The sequence below is a fragment of the Ostrea edulis genome, chromosome 5 (assembly GCF_947568905.1).
Source record: "Ostrea edulis chromosome 5, xbOstEdul1.1, whole genome shotgun sequence".
In the NCBI taxonomy this organism is placed as follows: Eukaryota; Metazoa; Mollusca; class Bivalvia; order Ostreida; family Ostreidae; genus Ostrea; species Ostrea edulis.
Genome location: NC_079168.1, coordinates 73,230,329 through 73,254,637, shown reverse-complemented (window position 1 = coordinate 73,254,637; position 24,309 = coordinate 73,230,329). Strand labels below are relative to the sequence as shown.

The 24,309-nt window shown below is 34.0% G+C and overlaps 1 protein-coding gene across 1 annotated transcript in view; it reads right to left on the bottom strand.

Moving 5' to 3' along the window:
• LOC125651034 (probable G-protein coupled receptor 158) overlaps positions 1-7,606 on the bottom strand; it is a 30,730-nt gene extending 23,124 nt beyond the window's left edge. The window contains exons 1-2 of the mRNA XM_056165471.1: positions 7,521-7,606; positions 1,034-1,505 (exon numbers count right to left, since the gene is read on the bottom strand). Coding sequence (XP_056021446.1) covers positions 1,034-1,505; positions 7,521-7,593 — 545 coding nt within the window. The 5' untranslated portion in view covers positions 7,594-7,606. The remainder of the gene's footprint in view (positions 1-1,033; positions 1,506-7,520) is intronic.
• Between the last annotated feature and the right edge of the window lie 16,703 nt (positions 7,607-24,309).

The following is a 24,309-nucleotide window of genomic DNA, read 5'->3' as shown; positions in this document are numbered from 1 at the left end:
TTTTATATCGTAAATGTATTGACTGGATCTACAGTTGTGTGTATAACTGTAGTGCATCAACCACAGTAATAAACTTCAATTGAACATAACAGCCGTCTGACCTAATTTTGACCATGGATTTTAAACATAACATACGAGTTTATAGCAGATGTGATGGCATGAATTTGTCTAGAAGGCGAGACCGTCTCTAAATGAGATAAATATTCTCAAAGGGATGTTAAACTCAAACAGCTATTATTCAATCAAATACCAGTAGTTGAATTATGCATTCTAGAGCTGTATCAAGAATTTACTATATGTAAACGCCACAAATCCCTGCATTTCCCTTCATTCTCTTTCAAACGGCTAAAATCAGCACCCCATCCCCCCGCCTGTTTGTCTCTGAACAGAAAGGTATTGACCGCATACTAAACAGCAATCAAATTAAAATACCTTATTGAATCTCAATATTATCATAACTCTGTGCTGCACATATGACCCATTACTTCTTGAACAGTTGATATCTCTGACAATTTTCAAAGAAAGCGTGTGCGTGCGTCCAAAAGTTTGTGATCTGATTCGAACACATTAGTCAATTTGGTTAAAATAATTCATTTTGTTTCAAGTATTTGAACACAAAAGCAACAAAATTTCAAAATAAATCAAAGAACCTTTTAAACCTTTTGGGTCAGGAATGACTAATGTCGCATCTATTCCTTTGATAACCTTAATTATCTTTTAAAAATATATTCACGAACGTATCATCATGAATTCATGATAAAGGTTGGAAGAGAAGTTCCGAGTGTCCTTCAATCTTTGACTTGCCCGTGGACAGTCAGCCTCTGAACAAACTCAAACTACTCTAGTTTGGAGATTTTTTTTATGTAAATGACTTCATTTTTTGCTGTCTTATGACGTCATAAAATACACAATCAAACGTTTGATTTATATATTTTCATTTAAATCATACTGGTACAGACTATAGTAGAGAAAATTGTAACAAATGATTTTTCATCATTTTTCTTGAAAATCTTTATTTGGCGTACATATATACCTGAACTGAACTTGGTCGGTCACTATGGTAATGTTGGAGTAGTTTTGGAAACGGAGAGTGTGGTACCATTCCGTCTCTGGGTCGGTGTAGTTATAATAGACGGAAAGGTCGATGGCATTCACAGTCACTGTGGAGTTTTTGTCTGTGACTTTGTAGGCGTAAGGACAGAAAAGCGGATAGGAGAGAGAGACATCAGGCTCAAAGGCAATGGCGGACCCGAATATCACCGACTCCAGATGGACATTGTTTGTGACAAGAGAGTACAGTATATTTTCTGAGACTGAAGACATGTTGTTGTTGTTATCAGTGATAAATTTTGAGAGAAAGTTAGAAGTTCGCACAGCAGCGAGTGCATATGTACTCCACACCGTGGAGTCAAATTGGAGCTGAAGAGAATTTCCTGTTCCTACGGTACAATTATTGCTCTCCACATAGGCCACATACTCCAGGGCCTCGCGAGCTGACATTTGTTCTGAAAAAAAAAATTATTATAACAATCCGTATTTACATTCAGATCTAATGTTTTGTCAGAAATTCAACTTTGTCATCTTTTCATGTTTATAATTCCCAATACAAACTGTGACACAAAAGTTTGGGAAATTGCCATTCACCTTAATTTAAAATCCTATATCTTAGAAAAGAAACCTGTTAAATGTCAGCATTTACAGGGAGTTCCGTGATATGTCTTACTATTTCAAAATAATGTGGCTGTTTTTTGGGGGGGTTTCAAAACAAAATATTTATAAGGTAAATGCATATAGAATTTCATAAGAGAAAAATGTTCTGGAACATGTTATTGTTTGAGAGGTATTGTGATGTCATGAACTACATCATAAGAGTGATTCATATCTGTAATTTTTGTACAATACATCTAACGGAATCACAATCGAATTTAGATGCGAAGACGCTCACCAGATTACAAATTCATAGAAGACACTGGTTTGGTCAAAGGGCATTCAAAACGTTCCATAGGGTGGCTGCAACAATTTCAGACCGCCTGTTTTTGTTGAGTACGCAGTTTTACTCTTAAGTAAGAAGGTTCGATTAGCTATGTCTTTAAGGTAGGCTGGTGTTAAACTGTTTTGCGCCTTGTATGTACGTAAGAGGATCTTTTAATGGACACGGATATGTTGACGATTGGTGATTTCAAGTATTCAAATCAGTATTTCAAATTCTCAATGTCAGTTTACACGCTTACTAAGCATTCAAAAAGTCGACTGCTATATTTTATGTAAAATAATCGAGGCGAGAAACAAATTCGGGTTTTTTTTCTCTAGGAACCACCTAATGCTTTGGGCAATCTTCATCGCTAAATTGAAATAGATAGAAAACTGATGCATTCAACAAACCTCACTGTTTCTAAGGAATACACCTGCGTGGCTGGGAATCCTAACTTTCCGGTTTATATTGGCGCCACAAACTCACTGCATTAAAGTATTGAAATCTTATGCTTACATGAAGATATAAGAAAATGTAACCTTGTGGTTTTTTGAGAAAATGTCTACATGATTTTCCTTTAACCTTACATCCCCTTCGGAGCCGGATTATGGTATAAACAATCTACGTACCGCGACATCATAGATCGTTTACATGTACAGTGTACATGCAATTGGATAAACTTACCCTTACTGCTCTCCAAAGGATTTAGGAATTAAGTGACGCCGAGATCCTCGATTCAAATTCGAACAAAATTGTGGTGTTCCGATCAGGTTACTCACTCCCTCGCATTTAGGGTGAATGAGGGAAATTGCGAGGGATCAAAAATGGTCAGACTGCGGGGCGAAAACGCAACGAAGTGAAATTAATATCGCTCCTTCGCAGGTGCACTTTCGTCCCTTCGCCTTCGCAACTTCACTTTTTGCCATCGGGAGTTGTTGGTACACATGTGTGAAACCAGAAAAAATGGGGTCTGTTTTTATTAACTTGCGTGATCTTGATACAATGACTGTACACACATTAAGTGTATCCTTATACGGATCTGCAAATTTCAATTCCCTTCATAATTCATCGACTTGAATTCACCTCTTAAATAGTGCGATCCCTCGCAATTCTGCACCTACGCTTTGTTGGTTACAATTTTTTACACTTTACACTCACAGATTCATTCTTTCGCAGTTTTGTCCTATAGGCGAAGGAACAAAGTACCAAAATGACCTGATCAGAACACCATAAAAAAACCCGAATCTAAACCATATAAGGAAGTTATCGTAATTAAACAATTAATTAACAGCACCTACAACACAAAGTGATGATATCACAAAATTACTCGCGATATATTGCGCCAATGACCCTGATCTTTGATTTAATGAAACCTAAATGAATAACAATCACCTTTAAATTGGATTAGATTTCATGGCACGTGTAAAAGATCACAACGGAGTTAAACAATGAGCTGTAACGATGTCTACAGTCGGCCTTAATCGATAAGGTCAACATTAAGATGGTCTAGGTCGACATCAAAAGCTGGTTCACGACAACATTAGGCTAGTCCAGGTAAACTTACATATACTACAAAAGAGAGGCAACCAGACGCGGTCATCAAATATGTGTGAATCTCACGGAATTCCGAACGATGTGTCATTCTAAGGACAAAACGCAAGATTTTATCGTACTGTTAGATTCACTGTTTTCTTCACATTCACAATTTCTTTCCAGTTATAACTGTGGCGATTAAACATGTTAGAAATAACACCTATAATAATACTTATTTTTTTCACTGTAGTTAACAACGGCAAAAATAATAATAAATAAGTAAATAAATAAAAAGACTTTCAATATGAATACGGGAGAATCGATATTTATAATAGATGCATTTATTTTGCAGAATCTACCACATATATACATATAAAAACACGTATACCTTCATGACTTGCTTGATAATATTACTAGATAATTCATTGATTTTCTTTAATAAGAAATGTTCGGTGAAAATCATTATAGTGTAAAATTTTGTCAATTAACAGGACTCCTGGATTCTCGGCTGATGATGGTTCTATGCATTTTTCAAAAGTATCTGAGACATATACATACATGTACTTAAAATTGCTCCTTGATTTACCTGTGTCTTAAAAATGATAAATAAGGTTTCATGATACTATATTGCTTTGTTTTTATTATTAAACAGTACGACGGGTCCTATGAATGATATCTGCAGCTGTTTTATTTGATAAAGAGGAGGTTTATAAAGCTTCGTTCTGTATGGTGTTTCATTATGATGGAGTCTTCCCTGCAATCTCTTCCCACTGGATGTCATGCATTAGCTAAAAGGTGACTTTTAAAAGGTTTAATTAATCAGAGACCTAGTCTTCCCATGTGTAGGATGGACGTATTTACAATATTTATTTGCAATTCGTTAACGCAAGGAATGATTGTGATCATCAATACACTCTGTGGTGTTTTTTTTATGGGCTATCGGTAAAATGAGGAAGAAACACCTTCACACAAATGGACTTAACATAGAATTTAGACAGTGATAAATGCTGGTAATGGTAGTACAGTTGTATATGCGCAGGAATGTTTTTGGGAACCTTTGAATTTTTCTCACATAAAATAGAAAACTTATATATTTCTGGTCCCAAAGATTCTAGATTAATTAAATTATGGATTTGTGTGTTAGTGTAATATTAATTAGGTCATTTATAAAGAAAGGTCGGTTGTTTTTGTAAATAGAAAACTTATATCAACCTGGTCCCAAAGGTTCTAGATTAATTAAATTATGGATTTGTGGATTAGTGTAATATTAATTAGGTCATCTATAAAAAAAGGTTGGTTCGTTTTGTAAATAGAAAACTTATATAATTCTGGTCCCAAAGATTCTAGATTAATTAAATTATGGATTTGTGGATTAATGTAATATTAATTAGGTCATCTATAAAGAAAGGTCAGTTCGTTTTGTAAATAGAAAACTTATATAATTCTGGTCCCAAAGATTCTAGATTAATTAAATTATGGATTTGTGGATTAGTGTAATATTAATTAGGTCATCTATAAAGAAAGGTCAGTTCGTTTTGTAAATAGAAAACTTATATAATTCTGGTCCCAAAGATTCTAGATTAATTAAATTATGGATTTGTGGATTAGTGTAATATTAATTAGGTCATCTATAAAGAAAGGTCGGTTCGTTTTGTAAATAGAAAACTTATATAATTCTGGTCCCAAAGATTCTAGATTAATTAAATTATGGATTTGTGGATTAGTGTAATATTAATTAGGTCATCTATAAAGAAAGGTCGGTTCGTTTTGTAAATAGAAAACTTATATAATTCTGGTCCCAAAGATTCTAGATTAATTAAATTATGGATTTGTGGATTAGTGTAATATTAATTAGGTCATCTATAAAGAAAGGTTGGTTCGTTTTGTAAATAGAAAACTTATATAATTCTGGTCCCAAAGATTCTAGATTAATTAAATTATGGATTTGTGGATAAGTGTAACATTAATTAGGTCACCTGTAACGAAAGTTCGGTTCGTTTTGTAAATGAAGACGGTATTATGTGCAGGAGGAGAGGACTAAGCTGACGTAAATAAAGTAGAATATATTGGAGAGGATTATTTGGAGGATTTTAGGATCTTCTCTCTACAACACATGGTGAATAAATGGTATTCAAGACAGAATCTATCATTATGATGCGAGATAATAACGTTCAGATCATCATTACCAAAATATTTCACAACACGTAAACATGAGACAGAAATGCCTTCTCGCTTCCTCAGAGAAATTTTTAAAAATCTGCTATGAAATAATTAAATATCTAGTCATACAAAGAATAATGTAATTATATTTTTCCTTGTGTTTATCGATTAATAAACCATATAGTGTTGGTAACAATACACGTGTTGTTAACGGGATTTTGAACAGCCATGCCACAGACACAAAGCGACGGACATATGTTGTGTATTCCGCATATTGAGAAACACACAAAAGACGGCATTTTGTACTGTAGGAGTGAACAATGCAATTGATTTACCTATTTAAAATAAACCACCGCCAATATCAATAATATAATTCTCTGAATTATTGGGTGATAATCATAATTGTATTTTACATTCGTTTAGAATACAAAAATATTAGACAGAAAACGAAAATGGTTTGGTCACTGTCATCTTCATGCTTCAAATACATATAGCATTTCAAAATAAAACCAAAAAAAAAAAAAAAGACCTGAAAAACGTCACTTTACGAAAGTTAACGTACCGGATGAATGGTTTGTATTATTGATCGTTGAAATATCATGGACTTTCAATGTCACAACAAGTTAAAAGATAAATGAAGTTAGGGGTAAACTACTGAATCATGGAAACCAGATATTTGTTGATTTGTGACATACTCTGTTCTAGTTGCCTTATAAGGACATTGTTGTCTTCTCATTTCTTATATGGAAAATATAACTAGGCATAATTAGTATTCGGTTGTGTTATCATCTAAGTATCCAGAGAACGTGAATTATATGTCTGTAATATCAGATTCTGGTACCTTAAATTGCTAATGGAATCATAAATTTACAACACGACAGGCAAATGAAAAAGATGAAAGATTCCAGTTATACATTTCGTTCTTCAACAAAGAGATTGCATGCTTGTGCAATTACTTTGAAACTCTTGATAAATAAATTCGATGGTGCAAGACTCACTCTAGCACTGGATAAAAATGTTGCCATTGCATAATGTAACAAGAAAAACATGTTGGAATTCATATTCCTGACTAGGATAGAAGTCAGTGAAAGAAATCTCGCTGGACTCTCGTAAATGATGGAGCTCTCGGTTCAGAGAAGAGGGAATATCATAACGTATAAAGGGAATCGAGGAACTTGTAAAATTTATAATTTCCTCCATGCATTATTTATTTGGAACAGAATGTAGGTAGACAATAAATGAAAAATTTAAAACATCGTTTGAGCACTGTATCTTACAATCTTTTAACCAGTGAGGTGTAATTGATAGCTAAAACTTATCACTGAATAGGCCTGCACTAGAGATTTCATCAATTCCTTAATCATTTATTTATCTTTATCATTTTTTATGTGTAAAGAACAAATTAAGATTATATTTGGAGTGGGGTGGTTAATTCTATTTTGAAAATTTTGGTAACAACACTTTCATACACTTCTGAAATATTACATTGTATATCCTGGATACTACGTATCTCTACAAATTGCAGACATAAAAACCAAAGAATTTTCAACCCAACTTTACTTTAATTAGAACGATTTCATTGCAATCAATGCCTGGTGCTGCCGAAGGACTACGGTGTGATACTAATCAAGCTTTGGTTATTTGCAAAGGACAAACAAGTTCAACGGGAACCGTGGTTAATCTTCATGGTTATATAGACTTCGTTTTTAATTTGGAGTTTTAGCTTAGTTTCATAATCTTTTCCCCATTTTAAACAATTTTACCAAATACCCTTAAAGATATATTTATGTTAAATTGCAATTATTCCACATGTTGCTTCGTTTAGCTTTTCATAGAATAAAACATAACCCTTTACCTGCATGCACTAGTAGATATCTATCCTGTAACACAAGAAGCAAGAAGCATTCCAGAAGTCCAACTCGCGCCATTTCTAAATGTCGACTATCGTGTCTTCGGCGTCCCCATCTATACATCTACATCTCCGTCACTCCCTTATTGATCGTCTGCTATGTGACAGGGGCGCTTTATTGGTTAAAAAAGAATACAACAGCTTATCGCAATATTTACCACAAGCAGATGGAGATGAATTAATTTTTGAACAAAGGTAAATCGACGATCTTTTGGTGTTACTGTAGGTAATTCACAGACCTAAAAAAGCATCATTTCACACAAAAGAATATCGGAATATCGTTCATACTGATATTGGGAAAAGCAATTGACTGCCTATTTTGATGTGCTATAACCAATCGAAATCGAACTTAATGTATTTGACATTGTTTGTAACGCTGTGTTCATCCTAATACTCGTCTCCTGGGGTTTTTTCCGATTCTATTGTTTTTAAATATTTGTAATCATGCATTTGTAAGATTTTAATTTGGGGGTTTCAGTACGTGACGTAGTTTGTGTTTAATGTGCACAGGACTTTGAGATCCTATTTCTACATCGATTTGGTATGCCCTCGTGAGACCTCTCCGACTTTACCTGCAGAAGGAAATTAAAAATCATGCAAGGCTTATCTAGACTTTAATTACCGATAGTGCCCGCTGAACTGCCTTTTCAACTGGTTATTGTTATTTTCTCATTAGAATTTCTTTCGTGTACATCATCAATTGTGCAATATATTTTGACTGAACTCTAGGGAAGAAGACACGGTTTACGACAGCCAACTTTCGCTGGGTGACAAGCGTTGGGTTTCTGAAGCCCTTACAACTGGCATCAAGCAAACCAAACTTTGAATAATTGTGCAGTAGTTTTAAAAGTACTTTTTATATCAGGATATATATAAATATATACAAATAGAAAGTGTTGGTATCACACAGTCGAAATGATTAAATAAAAAAGCAGGAAAATATGCAGTTCCAAAATATATTCAAATCACTAGCGCTTTCTAGATTTTAACATACATCCTCAAGTGAATACAAATATTGAATACCAATATTCAATATTTGTATTCACCTGAGGATGGATGTTAAAATCCAGAAAGCGCTAGTGAATTGAATATATATATATATATATATATATATATATATATATATATATATATATATATATAATCCATGGATCGTGGTCGAGAAAATATTGTTAAGCCAATTAAATCTTCGCCAGGCAAATCAAACGCATACGGATCACGGCCGTACAGTACGCGTGGAATTTATCACATTAAGCATTACTAAACCATTAATGCTTTTTGAACATGTACAATTTGTCAATCTGTACAAAGTTATTGATTTCCCAACATTAAAAGAAAGGAATATTTACATTACAGTGTCTCAATATGCAGACATGATGTGACAGAATGTTGTATTCGCAAATAAAACACCTCTCTCTCTCTCTCTCTCTCTCTCTCTCTCTCTCTCTCTCTCTCTCTCTCTATTTATCTCTCTCTCACGTCAGCTCTGTCAGTCGCGTCGGAACCTAATATCACACCAGTTTCCGGAGGTAAGGGATCTAGATCCGCGCCTACATCTTACCCAACTAATCATCCCCGTGGGATACTATCAGAGACTTGTATAACATATGTATGTCTCTGATACCATCAATTAAATAAATTTAATTGATCTAAAAAAAAAAAAAAAAAGTCTTCTTGAAATTACGCATCCACTAGAAAAACAAATTATCAGTGACATACATTTGTATAACATATATAAAGACTGCGTTTCTCATTATAGATCTGCGTGTTATATTAGATACATGTATATTATCATATAATGACGGGTATACAAGACTAAGGCTCAGTAAATGTAAATTGATAAATTATCAAAGTTACTACATGTAATGCGTAACTACTGCATGAGATTCAATATTGACTCAATCAAATTATTGCTGGTTTCGCTATCTCTGGGTACAAATTGCATTAGCCCTGCCCACTGCTTAGCGACATTGGTCAATGTACCAATGAAAACTGTTGCTGTTTGTTTTTCAGAGCGTTCTCTCTCTCTCTCTCTCTCTCTCATTTCCAGCAAGGTAGTGAAAAGAGTAGTTAGAGTGATCTAACTGTGTTTCGGGACACGCCCCCACCACAGGGTCCTATCATTTTAACGATAGAACATTCGTTCTAGATAAAAATTAATCTCCTGTCGACCTCATTGCATACATTTGACCCTCTCACTAATTAACAATACTTTTTTTTAAACAAATACCCGCCATCATTAAATGTGCATTCCAAACGCTAATAAAAACCAAAAACAAAACATACAAACAGCCCCATTGCTTTTGTAGGTCAAATTTGTGCTTTTATTTTTACAACATACAGTGATCTGCAGTGAATAGTACCCTTCATTTCAAACACACTCCTACCATGATAATTTCCCCCAATCAATTTTGTGCGATAATTTCTCATCCCAACAATTAATTCAAACTCTTATCATAATATATGTTTCAATTCTGAGTTATTTCACTCTTAATTTTGGCCAATGACGCATCACCTAGACATTTAAATACCTCTGCTCAATTTAGAGTAAACAGCGCTCGGGTCACGCATCCGGGGATTTGGTACTCTCATTCTGACGTCACGATGTCAACCAAGTACATTAGATCTATCAATTTCCTCTTGGTCGAAAATTTAATTACTTATACCCACTATTTTTGCCAAAGAGTGTATACGAAACTGATCCCCAATCATCTCCCGTAAAATATCAACTTCGTTCTGTGTGGCTTTGATCTGAACGTTGGATCCTTCGGACACTTGTAAGTACATTGAAACACCCTTCTAACTTCGTACTTTACAGTTGAATGCAAGCACATTGAACCATTTTGATGGCTAAAACCCCCAGCTGTTAGCATAAACAAATGCGCTTGGTCTCCTTTGACGTCACCAAGCAAGGGAGATAAGTCAGCATACTATATTGATACCATACTACCCATAGTCCTCTGCGTCTCTGCACACTGACACATTACCACATACCGCACAACACATTCCAATATGGGATAATGTACGTCCGCGATACAATGGAGTTTATTTATACATGTATATTGCAATAAGTGCGCACTCATCATCAGGTTTCTTTTTTTTTTTTTTAAAGCATAGAGTTTCATAAATCAAGGTACAGAATCGGAATATATTGAATAAAGGAAACAAAACTTCAATAAGACATTGAAGTAAATGTTATACGTGTAGATATGTAACTTTTCTACTTTCTCTTCAAGAAAAAAACATGAATTCAGACATAACACGTACAAAACAGAGACTGAGAATCAATTATGAATTAAAGTCAGAACAAGTCGCTGCACTTCGTGCCTTCGTAGAGGCAAGAGATATCGTGTGGTTATGGAAAAAGGTATGATTTTACAACTGATGTCATTTCTTTCTGATGACCCCATCGTCATCTTTATGAAAAGAAGTTCAGGGGAAGTTCTATCCCACAATGCCTGCATGGAAGAGTTTGGTTTGTGTGCAAACGAACTTTGGCGGAAGTTTGTAGTGACACTTCATACCACAACATTTGACGATCTGTAGCATCTGTTACCTTGCGATTTTTTCTAAATGGTTTATTTGTACATAATAAGTATCTAAACACATTTTTGTGCAAAATAAATATCTTTTTTGAAAATCATTTCCATGACCTTTAGTATCCACTATAAAAGTTTATGTTTTGTGCAATGGTTTATTCATCGACAGACACTTGAAAGTTTTAAATGAATATGATAAAAAATATCTTCTTGTAAACAAACTAGTGTATATGAATAATTTGTTTACAGGATGACATATTTTTTTATCGTATATATTTTAAAATGCCTGTGAATTCATCAGGCCAAGGAGATCAATTCGCCGCTTCAAGCTTACATTTCCACACGCACTGACTACTATCATTAACAAGTATAGCATTTAAACAGAGCTTATCATTTTTAGGAACAACCTTATACAGTAAACTAATGTAAATGCATGATATTCTTAAAGTATTTATATTTTTATTAAATGACCATATAATCAAACTTTTCTAAATGGTAAATCTTACATAAAATCAAGTTTTAAAAAAATACCTACTAGCAACTACTGTACAATAATTTTTCTAGTATGACCTTGAAGTAGACATGATATTTGTGCTAAAAATAGAAAGCATTGTTTCTTCTCAACCTCAAGAAAACATTGAAAAGCAGATGTTCAGCGTGTTTAATTTTTCACAAAGCAAGAAACAAAACTACTAAATAGTTGAAAATTGCACAAATTTTATCAAGAAGAATTTTAAAGTTTGCGTGCAAAAAAAAAAACCCCACCATTTCTGTTATTTGTTGAATTATGATTATTGTTGCTAAATTGTTTTGTCGTACGTAAATTAAATCATCACGAAATTATCTCCCTTGTGTTGAACAGAATTTCAACCAATGAAATAAATTAGAATTTTCACATCATACATTTTCTACCAACCACAAAGGATATCGATGAAGTGCATTGTTGAAAACTGTAAAATACTTCAACTATATGATACCGTCTTCCAAGGAAGACGGTAAAAAAAAAAAAGGGGGGGGGGGGTGATATTTCGCATGTAAATATCATGGGGGAAAAAACTACATATACATTGTGAAAAGAAAGTGGGGACCAAGTTCCTCTGTTGCTACGTGCCGGTGATAATTCTTTGTTTGTAGAATCACCTTATGCGTGTTTTTAATTACTTTATCTACTGGAAAACGTGTCCTATGTCTTGGTCCATATAGCCATTGGTCACTACTGTCATCACTAATCGTGGAACAGGTGTTCAAGTAGGCCACGGTTTCCACACACACGGAGGTCTTTCCCTCTTGCATTTACACTCTGCCCATCCTTCCCAGTCCACTTAGCATTTAGTGGCATGTACACAAAAATCACTAAAGGACTGAAAATGATGTCATTCAATTTTGTTTAAATACTATGAGTTTGATCAACTGTTTATTTTTCTTTATTACATAAAGAAAACAAGTTAAATCAATTCTACTGATATATTTAAATTTTGAACTCAATATACACTATTTATTTATCATTTCAACTTGTTTCCGTGTTTTTATTTCATGTAATACATATAGAGGTACATATGATTCATCGTCGCAAACCACGGCCAAAATGTCCGAGCCTCCCTCATGCGGACTACGGACATGGCTTGGGGCGATGATCAAGATTTATACTTCAAACTTTTTCAATTGCGTAGATACATGTACCAATGCATTGAAAGATTTGTTATATAATAATCTTTGTTTTCTTCAAATAAAGGATGTAAATAAATACAATACTGTAGAATGTATGTGAATACCTGCAAGAATAGTTTTAGCTAGATTTTTAATTGTTACAGGGTCAAATCGTGTGTAAAACTTATCACAAGTCATCATTTCTAAATCTTACCACATAATATTATATACACATAAGCACAGGGGCTAAGCCTGTTTGGGTCCAAACTCTGTGATACCATAAATATAGAAAGGGTCTAACACTAACGCAGATAAAAAACTACTCACTCGCTTCAAATGCCTAAAAAAATCAAAAACTCTGTTAAGTATGGTAATTTGCTGGTCTCCCTGCATAGAGTAATGTTTTAACTACTTGCATGCCAAACTTCAAGCCACGGGTACTTAAAATAAAAGAGATATACGTCATCGTTCTTTCGATTTCACCTGCTTATTTTACTAGGACATTTACCTGTCCAGGTTACCGAGTGATTTCTCGCCTATGACAGCAGCGAAATTCAGACTAGATTTGGAAGATTTTGGACAAATCAATGAAAATTTCACATCAAATATATGCTACTCACTTCTTCATACTTTGATAAAGTTCTCTATGTTCGCCATATCTGGGTCACTTATTTTACAAAACTTCAACTCCTAACTTTAACAGCCATTTTGAAAAACGCTCTAAAAACCCCATATACCTAAGACTTTTTTTAAAAAGGGGTGGGGGGTGGGTGGGTAAAATAATCTAAATGAAATAAAATAAAACAAAAACAAAGAATTAAGAAAGCCAAAAAATAATGTTCAATTTCCTTCTCTAGGTTCAATATCACGAAAATAATGTTTTAATAAATTTTAAGGTATTTGAGATTTTAAGTATATCGGGTGTTTAGTGCTTTCATTAAAATGACAGATCTTGTCAACAGTTGATGCTGCTGAGGAAAAAAAAGTCGTGTAACGTCTACACGAAGAACATTTTTAAAGTATGAGGGGGTAAGTAGTGTATATTTGATGTGAAATTTTAATTGAGACACATGCTCTATTTTGTGCTTTAAATTGTTATACCTTACTGATGTCCTTTTCACTTTAATATGTAATTATTGTAATATATGTTACATGTATTTGCACCCTATAAGTATGGCACGCCAAATTCACAAAAATGAGCTAAACATAGTTTCACAGTTGATAAACTAGGTTTATCGACTGTAAACTATAGTTTACGGACCGTAAACTATAGTTAACGACGTTAATCTATATTTTACATCTGTAAACCATAGTTAACAGATAATCCATGTTTCACAAGCGTAAACTATAATTAACAATGAAAACAATCATTAGCGATTGCAAAACATAGTTTATCTGATAAATACGGTTTCACGATTGTAAACTACGGTTTACAAGTCTGATAAATATAGTATCACAATTTGTGAAACTAGGATTAACAATTGTGAACTATAGTTAACGAATGTAAATTATAGTTTACAAATGTGAATCTGTATTTATCAGCAAAATCTATTGTTAACGTTTATTTAAAGACAGATAAACTTGGATTAGCATTTGTAAACTATAGTTTACAACCGTTGAATATAGTTTTACGGATGAAAACTATAGTTAACGAATCGTTAACTATAGTTTACACTTCGTAAACTATAGTTTACAGTCGATAAACCTAGTTTATCAGCTGTGAAACTATGTTTCGCTCATTTTTGTGAATTTGGCGTGCCATATATAAGCAGTACTGCTTTTGGAAATAAACAATACAATGTTTCACGTACCCACGTATCATGTACATAATTGGTATGCATTTACAATGTAATTTAGATCAAAACAATGCAATTTAATCCAAATGTAAAGACTCAAAGCAAATGCTGAATGGTACAATTGCGTGAAAATGGGTTATTCTACATTTCTAAATACAATTACACAAATGGTCTTCAAACCTTAGCATTCACCACAATGAATCATAAGCAATAGATTAAAACTTTTGCAGAGAATCAACAAAATCACAGTGCACATTTGTTTTTTAAAAAACACCCCCAAACCTATAGCGAAATAAGAAGGGTTATTTTATTCATGAATTTGTGACATTCAGGCAACCTTAGTCTTGACGTCGCATAAAGTAACGTCAAAATGGCACAACGTTATCCTAAACTATACTGCATTTACGTATGTATTATAATTATATAAGAAAAAGCTTCATACGAACACATCATAACCAGTTTATGACAATATACCCGCTATGAAAGACTTTTTATTATTCAATTTGGATTTTCTTTTATAGTCCTTAGGACTTTGAACTATTAATGAGGTTAGTTGCATTCAAATTGAATTTACGAGTTTATTCACTAGTGATTTTAAAATAGTTTCGGAGTGATTCTGCAAACTGCTTCATTGCGGATATATGGGAGGCATTCTAACTGTGGTGAGGGCCTGTCCCGAGATCAGCAACGAATTGTTTCACTTCGTGATGTCAGGGCAGCTTCCGAAACGGAATGCACGTGTTTGCTGACGAAAAAGGTGAGATTGCAGGGTCTACTATTTTGAAGGAAAAAATCATTTCAATTAGTTAGTTCAAATGATGTTAACGGATGATAACAATGCAATGTAATTATTGATCTGCTCTCAATGTACATTCCAACAAACTTGCACACGCGTGGAGGAGGGTCAACTTATCTGTCCATCGCCTGTATCGATCTCGGAACGCAGACGACTGTTGAATGTCAAATATCCTTCAGCCATTTCTAAAAAAAAATTGTAACATACAGTGATTGATTTTAGGATAGTGAAATGAAATGAAAAGGTGAAGATAACGAACAGTGATCAATCTCATAACTCCTATAAGCAATACAAAATTAAGAGTTGTGCAAACACGTACCCCTGGACACACCAGAGATGGAATCAGGTGCCTAGGGGTAAGCATCCCATGTCGACCGGTCACATCTGTCGTGAGCCCGATATCTCAATCAGGTAAACGGAGTAATCCGCGGTTAAAATCAATGTGTAAAGAACGGCCTAACAATTGGTACGAAATACATCAGACAGCATTTGACCCCATGGCAGGTTGTATTGGCAAACTAGATCGTCATAACGATGAATGACCATAGAATTTGCGAAGTGCTGACATTAAACGAGACTATTGAAACCCCTGTAACATCAAATATAATTATTAGTTATCGATTTCATTGTTGTATTAGTAAAACACTAAGTGTAAAAACAGTAAGTACATGTTGCACCGCGGAACAGCCATAAAACAGGCCTGCATTTAACAGTTGTTTGAAGACAATAAACAACATCTAATCACGGCAACGACATGGAATCGATATGGTCTTAATAAGTACTACATTTTAAATCCATGTATTCATTTTTCTTGTGGAAGTCATTGTTCTGATAATTTATTGGTTACCGGTAATCGGCATATATCGGAGAATAATGGACGCTTTGATCTCTGCAATAACCGTGGTACATTCTCATTCCATTATCATTAAGAAGAAACCGTCTTGTATTTTGAAGTAAATATACTACACATGTATTTATACTTGACAGTATCAACTGACAATTGTACTCATACATGTACATCATATGCAATATACTAAGCTCAGCAAGCTGTACCAGTTGGCAGATTGTGTGAGTCCATTAGATTATGTTTGTATCAAACAAACATTTTTTCAACTTTTTCTCTATAAAACGGGAAAAGTTGCGGCATATTTGTTTTTAAAAAAAACTGTAGACTGACATAAGCACACGCACTCAAAATGGCTACATTAGAAGAATTGCAAATGTGAAGTCATTATAGTCAATGACTATGGCAAGCCCTTTTAATATTTATTCATGAAATAAGATATTTCTTTAGATAAGCGAGATATCTCTTTACACTAGAGAGATATCACTATAAGTTTTTACGCTAGGGAGATATCTGTAACTAAAAGATATATCTCTTTAAACAAAATATATTTCTTTAAACAAAAGAGATATCTCTTTACGCTAGGGAGATATTTCTTTTCTTTGAGAAATATCTCTTAAAACTTGAGCGATATCTCTCTAGTATAAAGAGATGTCTCTTTATCAATGTAAAAAGAGATATCTCTACAAATTAGTGAAATATCTCTTAAATTTTCAAAAAGAGATATTTCTTTAACTTAGAGAAATATATCTTTAAATCCCCCCCCCCCCCCCCGTGATCATAATTACTTCTCCCTGTTGCATAGCCATTAACATGACGTAACCCTATTTTTTAACCAATCAAAATACTTCTAGTGTAAAAATGGCGGATAAGGTTGAAGAGGTGGTATGGGAAACATAATTTGGTATAATTGTAAATGTGAATCCAGTCTAGCTCACATATTTTATCAATTTATTGTCGTTTTGTTTTAATACCTGCATACACTTCACATGCGGTAAACGCAAAACCTTCGCCCGGGATTGCAGCCATTGTGGTAAGATTTGCTTTGGTGGGCTTCCGGTTTAGGGAAAATTCCTTAAGAATTCAAACTAATAAAAATATTGGAAAGAGATATCGCTTTCTCTTTGAGAGGTATATCTTTTTCAACGATTAAAGTGATATCTCTTATACTTTGAGAGATATCTTTCTAGAAATTATTAGAGAGGTATCTCTTTAAGTGAAGGAAATATCTCTCAATGTAAAAGAGATATATCTCAGAGTAAAAGAGATATAGGGCTCACAGCGGGTGTGACCGGTCGACAGGGGATGCTTACTCCTCCAAGGCACCTGATCCCACCTCTGGTATATCCAGGGATCCGTGTTTGACCAACTCTCTATTTTGTATTGCTTATAGGAGTTATAAGATTGATCACTGTTCGTTATCTTCGCCATCTCTTTAATCACAAGAGATATCTCTCAAAGTGAAAAAGATATCTCTTTAAATAAAAGAGATATCTCTTTTTTAGAAAGATATCTCTTAAAATTAAGAGATATCTCTCATTTTAAAGAGACATCTCTTTAAAAAAAAAGAAGAGATGTCTCTTCAATATAAAGAGATATCTTATTTTTCGAATAAATAGTAAAATGCCTGATTGTTTTCATGTAAATGTACATGTAATTGAAAAGTGATTATCAACGAGTGTTGGTAAAATGGGTAATAAAAACTGAGCCGGGTCACCTTCGTAACCCGATTTTCACTACCCATTTTACAAACTATCCTTATCAACTTTGTCACAATGATGAAAATTGTTTTTACAAAAAAACAATAAGGAAAATCAAAACCGACCAATTCAATTTACAATAAAATATTCAAAGGAAAATTTAAATGCGTCGTTCACTACGGTCGCCTTTAATATCTGCGCACGCATTCTGTGTTGTAGCACAGTAGACTTACAAACAATAATTACTATCTAATGCTCAAATAAGCTGTGCCCACCGTTCTTGTGGTCAAATTTGGAATATGGGATTCGAGGGAAAAAAACTGCTAACTTATAGAGCATACGAGAAGCTGAAATATTCGTGGAAGTATTCACGACAACAGTGGATAAGAATATTGTTAATCAGCACCCTAAACCTACACGACAATCCCAAGGTGATAGGATGCCTATGCACACGTCACTCTGATTAACACTTTGAAGAGTTCAGATTAACATGGACTGTATATTATTAAATTTGTCTATTCGGAGAATATTATTACACAAACCAGCAATCGTAACCATGAAATTAAATACAATGTCACATTTAGCTACATCGTTCAATATAAAAGTACTGACAAGTATTTATGAATGTAACTGTCTATAAACTGTTTATAACTATGCTGGTAAAGACTGTTATATCATTTTCAGGAGAGAAAATAACCATATCTCACTTAAATCGAATCAATGGCCGAAACAAATTAGCAATAACGGTCTGCACCGTGACATACCTAGGTAAGGATGAATCGGAGGCCATTTTTCCAATAATATCAGAGGAAACAAATGACTGTTTAATGACCAATTAGTTCAAATGAAGACCACAATCTGCCAGAGATCCGAATCTAAATATTATCTCAGAGAAAACGTATTGATTGAAGAATCGAAATCCTTTCTCACCAGCCCTCTCGAGATTTGGGTATACACAGCACGTCATTAGCAGGTGTTAATTGTAGAAAGGCTAAGGAATATAACAAAAGTGTGAAGATTTTCACTCACTATGATCTTGATGTTTCGCTAGATCTTTCAAAAGTTAATTAGATATTGGATATTGTATGAAAACTGAGAAAAATATTCGCTTGGCTCTGTCCGTGTCCACAAGAAATGTACACGAACTTATGACGTCACTGATTACTAGGGGTCATAGAAAGCGTCATCCAAAGCAATAAATCAGTAAACATCAAATTTTGCGCTTAGAAAAAGAAAAGAAATGTGAAATTTCTGTCTGTACCACTTAGTTCCGGATGATATATCTAAAAGTCCTTAACATCGCAAATATTTTAGATGTATTGTGTATTTATGTTGTTAATCGAATGATAAAATTATACAAAAGAATTTATGTCCAGAAAATCGGTTTCATATTGACTGCATGACTTATTTGTGAATAACGTAGCTAGAAAAAAGTGAAGACTGTCTTATTTTTTGAGTAATTTCAAATTTAGACGTTCTGAAAAAGGCTTGTGTGATAATTACTATTATGTACAGCGACATTTGTAGAAATATTTGTTCTCAATTTCCGCGCCATATAAGCAATTTAACTTCCCTCGGGGATAATTTGAACAATCTTAAATCCACACTACTTGAGGATACTTACAGCTTAACATGACCAATTATGGTACTGCTGTTCTTCAGAGGACAATTATTTTCCTTTATTTCCATGTAAAACTTTGTACTCCTATTGTGGCCCCACCCTACCCCCGGTACATAATTTGAACAATATTGTATATACACATTCTGAGGATCTTTGCATATTGATATGACTAAACTTGCATGGTCTTTTTGTTCTTGAGAAGATTTTTAAATACATTTCCTATACATACCGATGTAAAAATTTGATCCCTTTTTGTGACCCTATCCTATCCCCGGCGGTCATGATTTGAACAATTTTGAATTTAAACTCAATCGGGAAGCTTTCACATAAGTTTTGACCTTTCTGTCCTGGTGGGGTTTTATTTTTTAGAAGAGTTCTTAAAGATGCCTCTATATCGTGATCCTTTGTTAGAAAAATGTTGAATCCCCTTTACCCAAGGATGCGTTATGACAAGTTTTGTTGAAATTGATCTTGTCGTTCTGGAGAAATAAAAATGTTTAAATGTTTAAAAAGTTTACCGACAGTTTGGACGCCGGACTAAAGGTATCAGAAAAACTCACTTGAGCTTATAGCTCAGGGGCGCGTTTTACTAAAGAACTTACGACTTACGACCAACTTTACGTAATGGAATTTCCCAATTTAATGTAAAATCATTCACTCCAAATGCAAAATATTTTTTTTAGAAATGTTGAAACTTAAGCCTCAGAAAAGTTTTTACTTTATTCATTTAAAGTAATTACTGTGTAATACAATTTAAGACTCGCGACTTTGTCGTAAGTTGTTTTGTAAAACGGTTCCCTGATGCACTAAAAACAGATTCAATATGGGATCTACTATCAAATTACATAAATATATAGAAATCGAAATCCGAATCATTTCCTTTAAATTGCACATGACATCTTTCAATGTACATGACCATTAATGAGTTGATGTCACAATAGTAAGAATTCATAATACATGTACGTCTCATAAAATATTGCTAGCTTGTATTAAAAATGGCCTTCCAAAATCTTAACCGGGGAATTAAGGGGGGGGGGGATTCTACTATTTCTGTGTGGGTAATTCGACCATAATAGGGAGGGATCTAACTATATAGCCATCTTTCTTTGGGGGTAATCCTGTTATATAACCAGGATTCAGGGGGGGGGGGGGGGGGGGGGGGTGGGGTGGCTACTATACAACAACGGTGCATTTCAAATATAATGTTGTTTCCACATTGTTTAATTAAACCCATACAGACTGGAATTTCCCAGTATATTGATTGATTTTATTGTATATTAGGCCGAATGGTGAAAACTCAGTTCTATTTTGGCGTTTTACCAATTTAAAGTGCTATTTGTCAAATTGATTCCAAAGTTTGCAAACGGTCAGAGATCACTTTATGTATACTACTCTCTCGGAGAAAATCTATTTGCATCATAACAGTGATAATAGAAATAAATACAATACACGGAAATACACTTTATTATATCAAAACATGAAACAAAACTCATATTACTGTGTAAACTTACCTGTTGATGAACTTGCGCAAAGTTGAATATGAATTCCCAAACCAAATGTAAATTGATCAAACGATAAACAGAATTAATTCCTGAACAGATTAATCAGATACCTAGTCGTGACTCTAGGTGACAGTGGCTCCCCGCAAAAGTAATTATCATAGCCACATATTTTGTAAAATTTTAACAATGGTGTAAAAAAAACAACAACCCAAGTTGACGTATATTCACACTCGACCTAACAGAGAAATATGTATGGATATGAACTTTTTCTCAATGGTTTTTATCCATGATTTTGTAAGCGTTATAAATAAAACTCAATGTCTGGGGAAGTTGCAAATCGCATCTATAATAATTTCTTTCTTCCACAAAATACACGAGAAAAATATCAATGCAAGCTTCAAAGACAAAGCTTCAAAGAACGGCCGCAAATAATTAAATTTGTTGATGATGCTTCCATTTTATTAGCTCTTCTGAGCCGAAGGCTCAAAGAGCTAATGCTATGGCCATTTGTGCGGTGTGCGTAAACTTTTTAGAAAAAGGGCTATAACTCAAGAACCCCTTGGCCAATTTTTTTCAAATTTGTTACAGGGTATCATTGGCCCAAGGGCTTTCATACATACTAAATAGAGGGATGTGACCCTATAACAAGGGGAGATAATCAGGAAAATGCAAACAAAAGTAGTGGTTGCTAAAAAATCTTCTTCTCAAGAACCACTGGGCAGATTATCACCAAACTTACACATAAGGATGAGGATATGTTGTAGATTAAAAATTGTTCAAGGCATTACCCTGGGGCAAAGGGCGTGGTCTCAAGGTCACTTCAAAGTTGACCTAAATTTATATTTCCTTAAATCTTTGATATTTTAGTCATTATAAGGACTAGGATCATCAAATTTTGACAGTTGATGCATCTTAGGACCTTGTGTCAAGTTGTTTCAAAAGTAGGTCACGGTGACCTACTTTTTGAATTTTGCAGGTATTTATTTTAAAATTAATTTTGATGCATATCTTGGACACTTTGAAGCCTATGATTATCAAAACTTGTCAGTTGGTGGATCATGGGACCTTGAAATGCGTCAACTGAAAAATAGGTCACTGTGACCTACTTTCTGAATTTTATGGCTTATCATTTATAGATATATTTTAAGTTGTTATTTCAAATACCGAGAGGTTTAGAATCATCAAATCTTGTAAGTTGATGCATCTTGAGGCCTTGAAACATATTTATAAAAAGTAGGTCACAGTGACCTACTTTTTGAATTTTGCAGATATTCAAATTTCACATTTTCAATTTTAGATGCATATTTTGGGCACTGTAAAACCTAGGATCATCAAACTTTGTCAGTTGATGCGTCTTCAGTCTTCGGTTTGTGTCGACCAAAAAGTAGGTCACCGTGACCTACTTTTGGTATTTGACAGCTAAATTACTATATTTCAGACACTATTTGACCTACAATCATCAAACTTTGTCAGTTGATGCATCTTGAGTCTTCGGAGTGTATCGACCAAAAAGTAGGTCACTGTGACCTACTTTTGGCATTTGACAGTTATATTTATATATTTCAGTCACTAATTGACCTACAATCATCAAACTTTGACAGTTGATGCATCTTGAGTCTACGGAGTGTGTCGACAAAAAAGTAGGTCACCTTGACCTACTTTTGGAATTTGACGGCTATATTTATATATTTCAGATACTATTTGACCTACAGTCATCAAACTTTGTCAGTTGATGGGTCTTGCATGTTCGGAGTTCGCTGACCAAAAAGTAGGTCACCATGACCTACGATTGGAGTTTGACAGCTATATTTCAATATTCAGATACTAATTGGCTTAAAATCATCAAACTTTGTCAGTTGATATTTCTTGGGTTCTCAAAATGTGTAAACCAAAAAGTAGGTCACATTGACCTACTTTTTTTGAATTCTTAGGATTTAACTAAAGATTTAGAATACTAAGGGCTAAGAATAGAAATGATGGGGTTGTACAATTTATCAGAAGAGCGATTCTAGGACCTTGGGCCTCTTGTTATAACTAATTATGACCCTGGTGGACTTGAGAAGACGATTTCCCCATATATATTACCATGTAAAACTCAAGTGCAGTTGAGAGCAAATTGATGAATTCAAATTGTTATAAATTGTCAGTATCAATATGATTTTTAGCATTCTGTCAATATGTGTTAAAAAAAACTTCTTAAAATGTAGGAAATGAGCTGTTGTGTCCCTTTAATGTACATATAACAACATTAATCCCTCACAAATGTATAGCCTCTTAAAACCTGCATATTATATAACCGACCGCCTCCGGGCGGCCGGTAATAATTTAAGCATTTGGCGTAGCATAGCATCTACTGATTCTGAAATTCAGGTACTGTAGCAATGTATCATCTTGTACTGACATTTTATGATAGTGAATCAAGGTATCGTAGTTTTTACAATATTTTGGATAAAAAGGATGATAATTTTTATCTAAAAAGCAATGATTTTACAGATATATCTAAAATGCCAGCCAAGATGTAGAAGACATAAAGATATTCTTTAAAAGCATGAGAAAATTCCTTAAAATCAAAAGGATTTAGCTCTGAATGATCAATTTCAACAGCAACGAGCTTCTGAATGTAGTACATCAGAAAAGGGTGTACTTTACAAATAGTAATTTTACGTCGTGAAGTTACCTAGAAGCCAATGTACCAAGAAATATTATTCTTTAATTTGTTTTCTTGTGAAAAGGTACAAGTATCTATTATGAGTAATCTTACCAAAGTCATAAATATGATTCACAAGAGAGGTACCCTTCCAGGTTAAAGCAATATAAACTGTACACTCGCAATGCATTGCATCAACTGAATTCTTTGTTTAACATTGTGCAGTGGCGGATTTAGAGGGTTACGGGGGTTGCACACACACACACACACACACACACACACACACACACACACACACACACACACACACACCCTTGGATTAGCGACAGAGAGAAAGAAAAAGAGAGAGAGAGAGAGAGAGAGAGAGAGAGAATGACTATAGAGTTATTAAAATCCTAGGTGATCCACTTGGTAACCTCACCAAGCATTAAAATGATCTCATGCAAATTCTACCTCAAAACCTTTTCCCAGAGATGAAATTGTTTATACAATTGTGCGTCAATATTTCTATCAGGTGATGATAATTCAAATTATCTTTTATATAGTTTGTATCTGTAATATTTCATTTTATTTTTTTAAAAATGAATCACTGGGAGTAAATCGGAATGCATTTTGAAACAGGATTCGTTTTAAAATCAAGAGT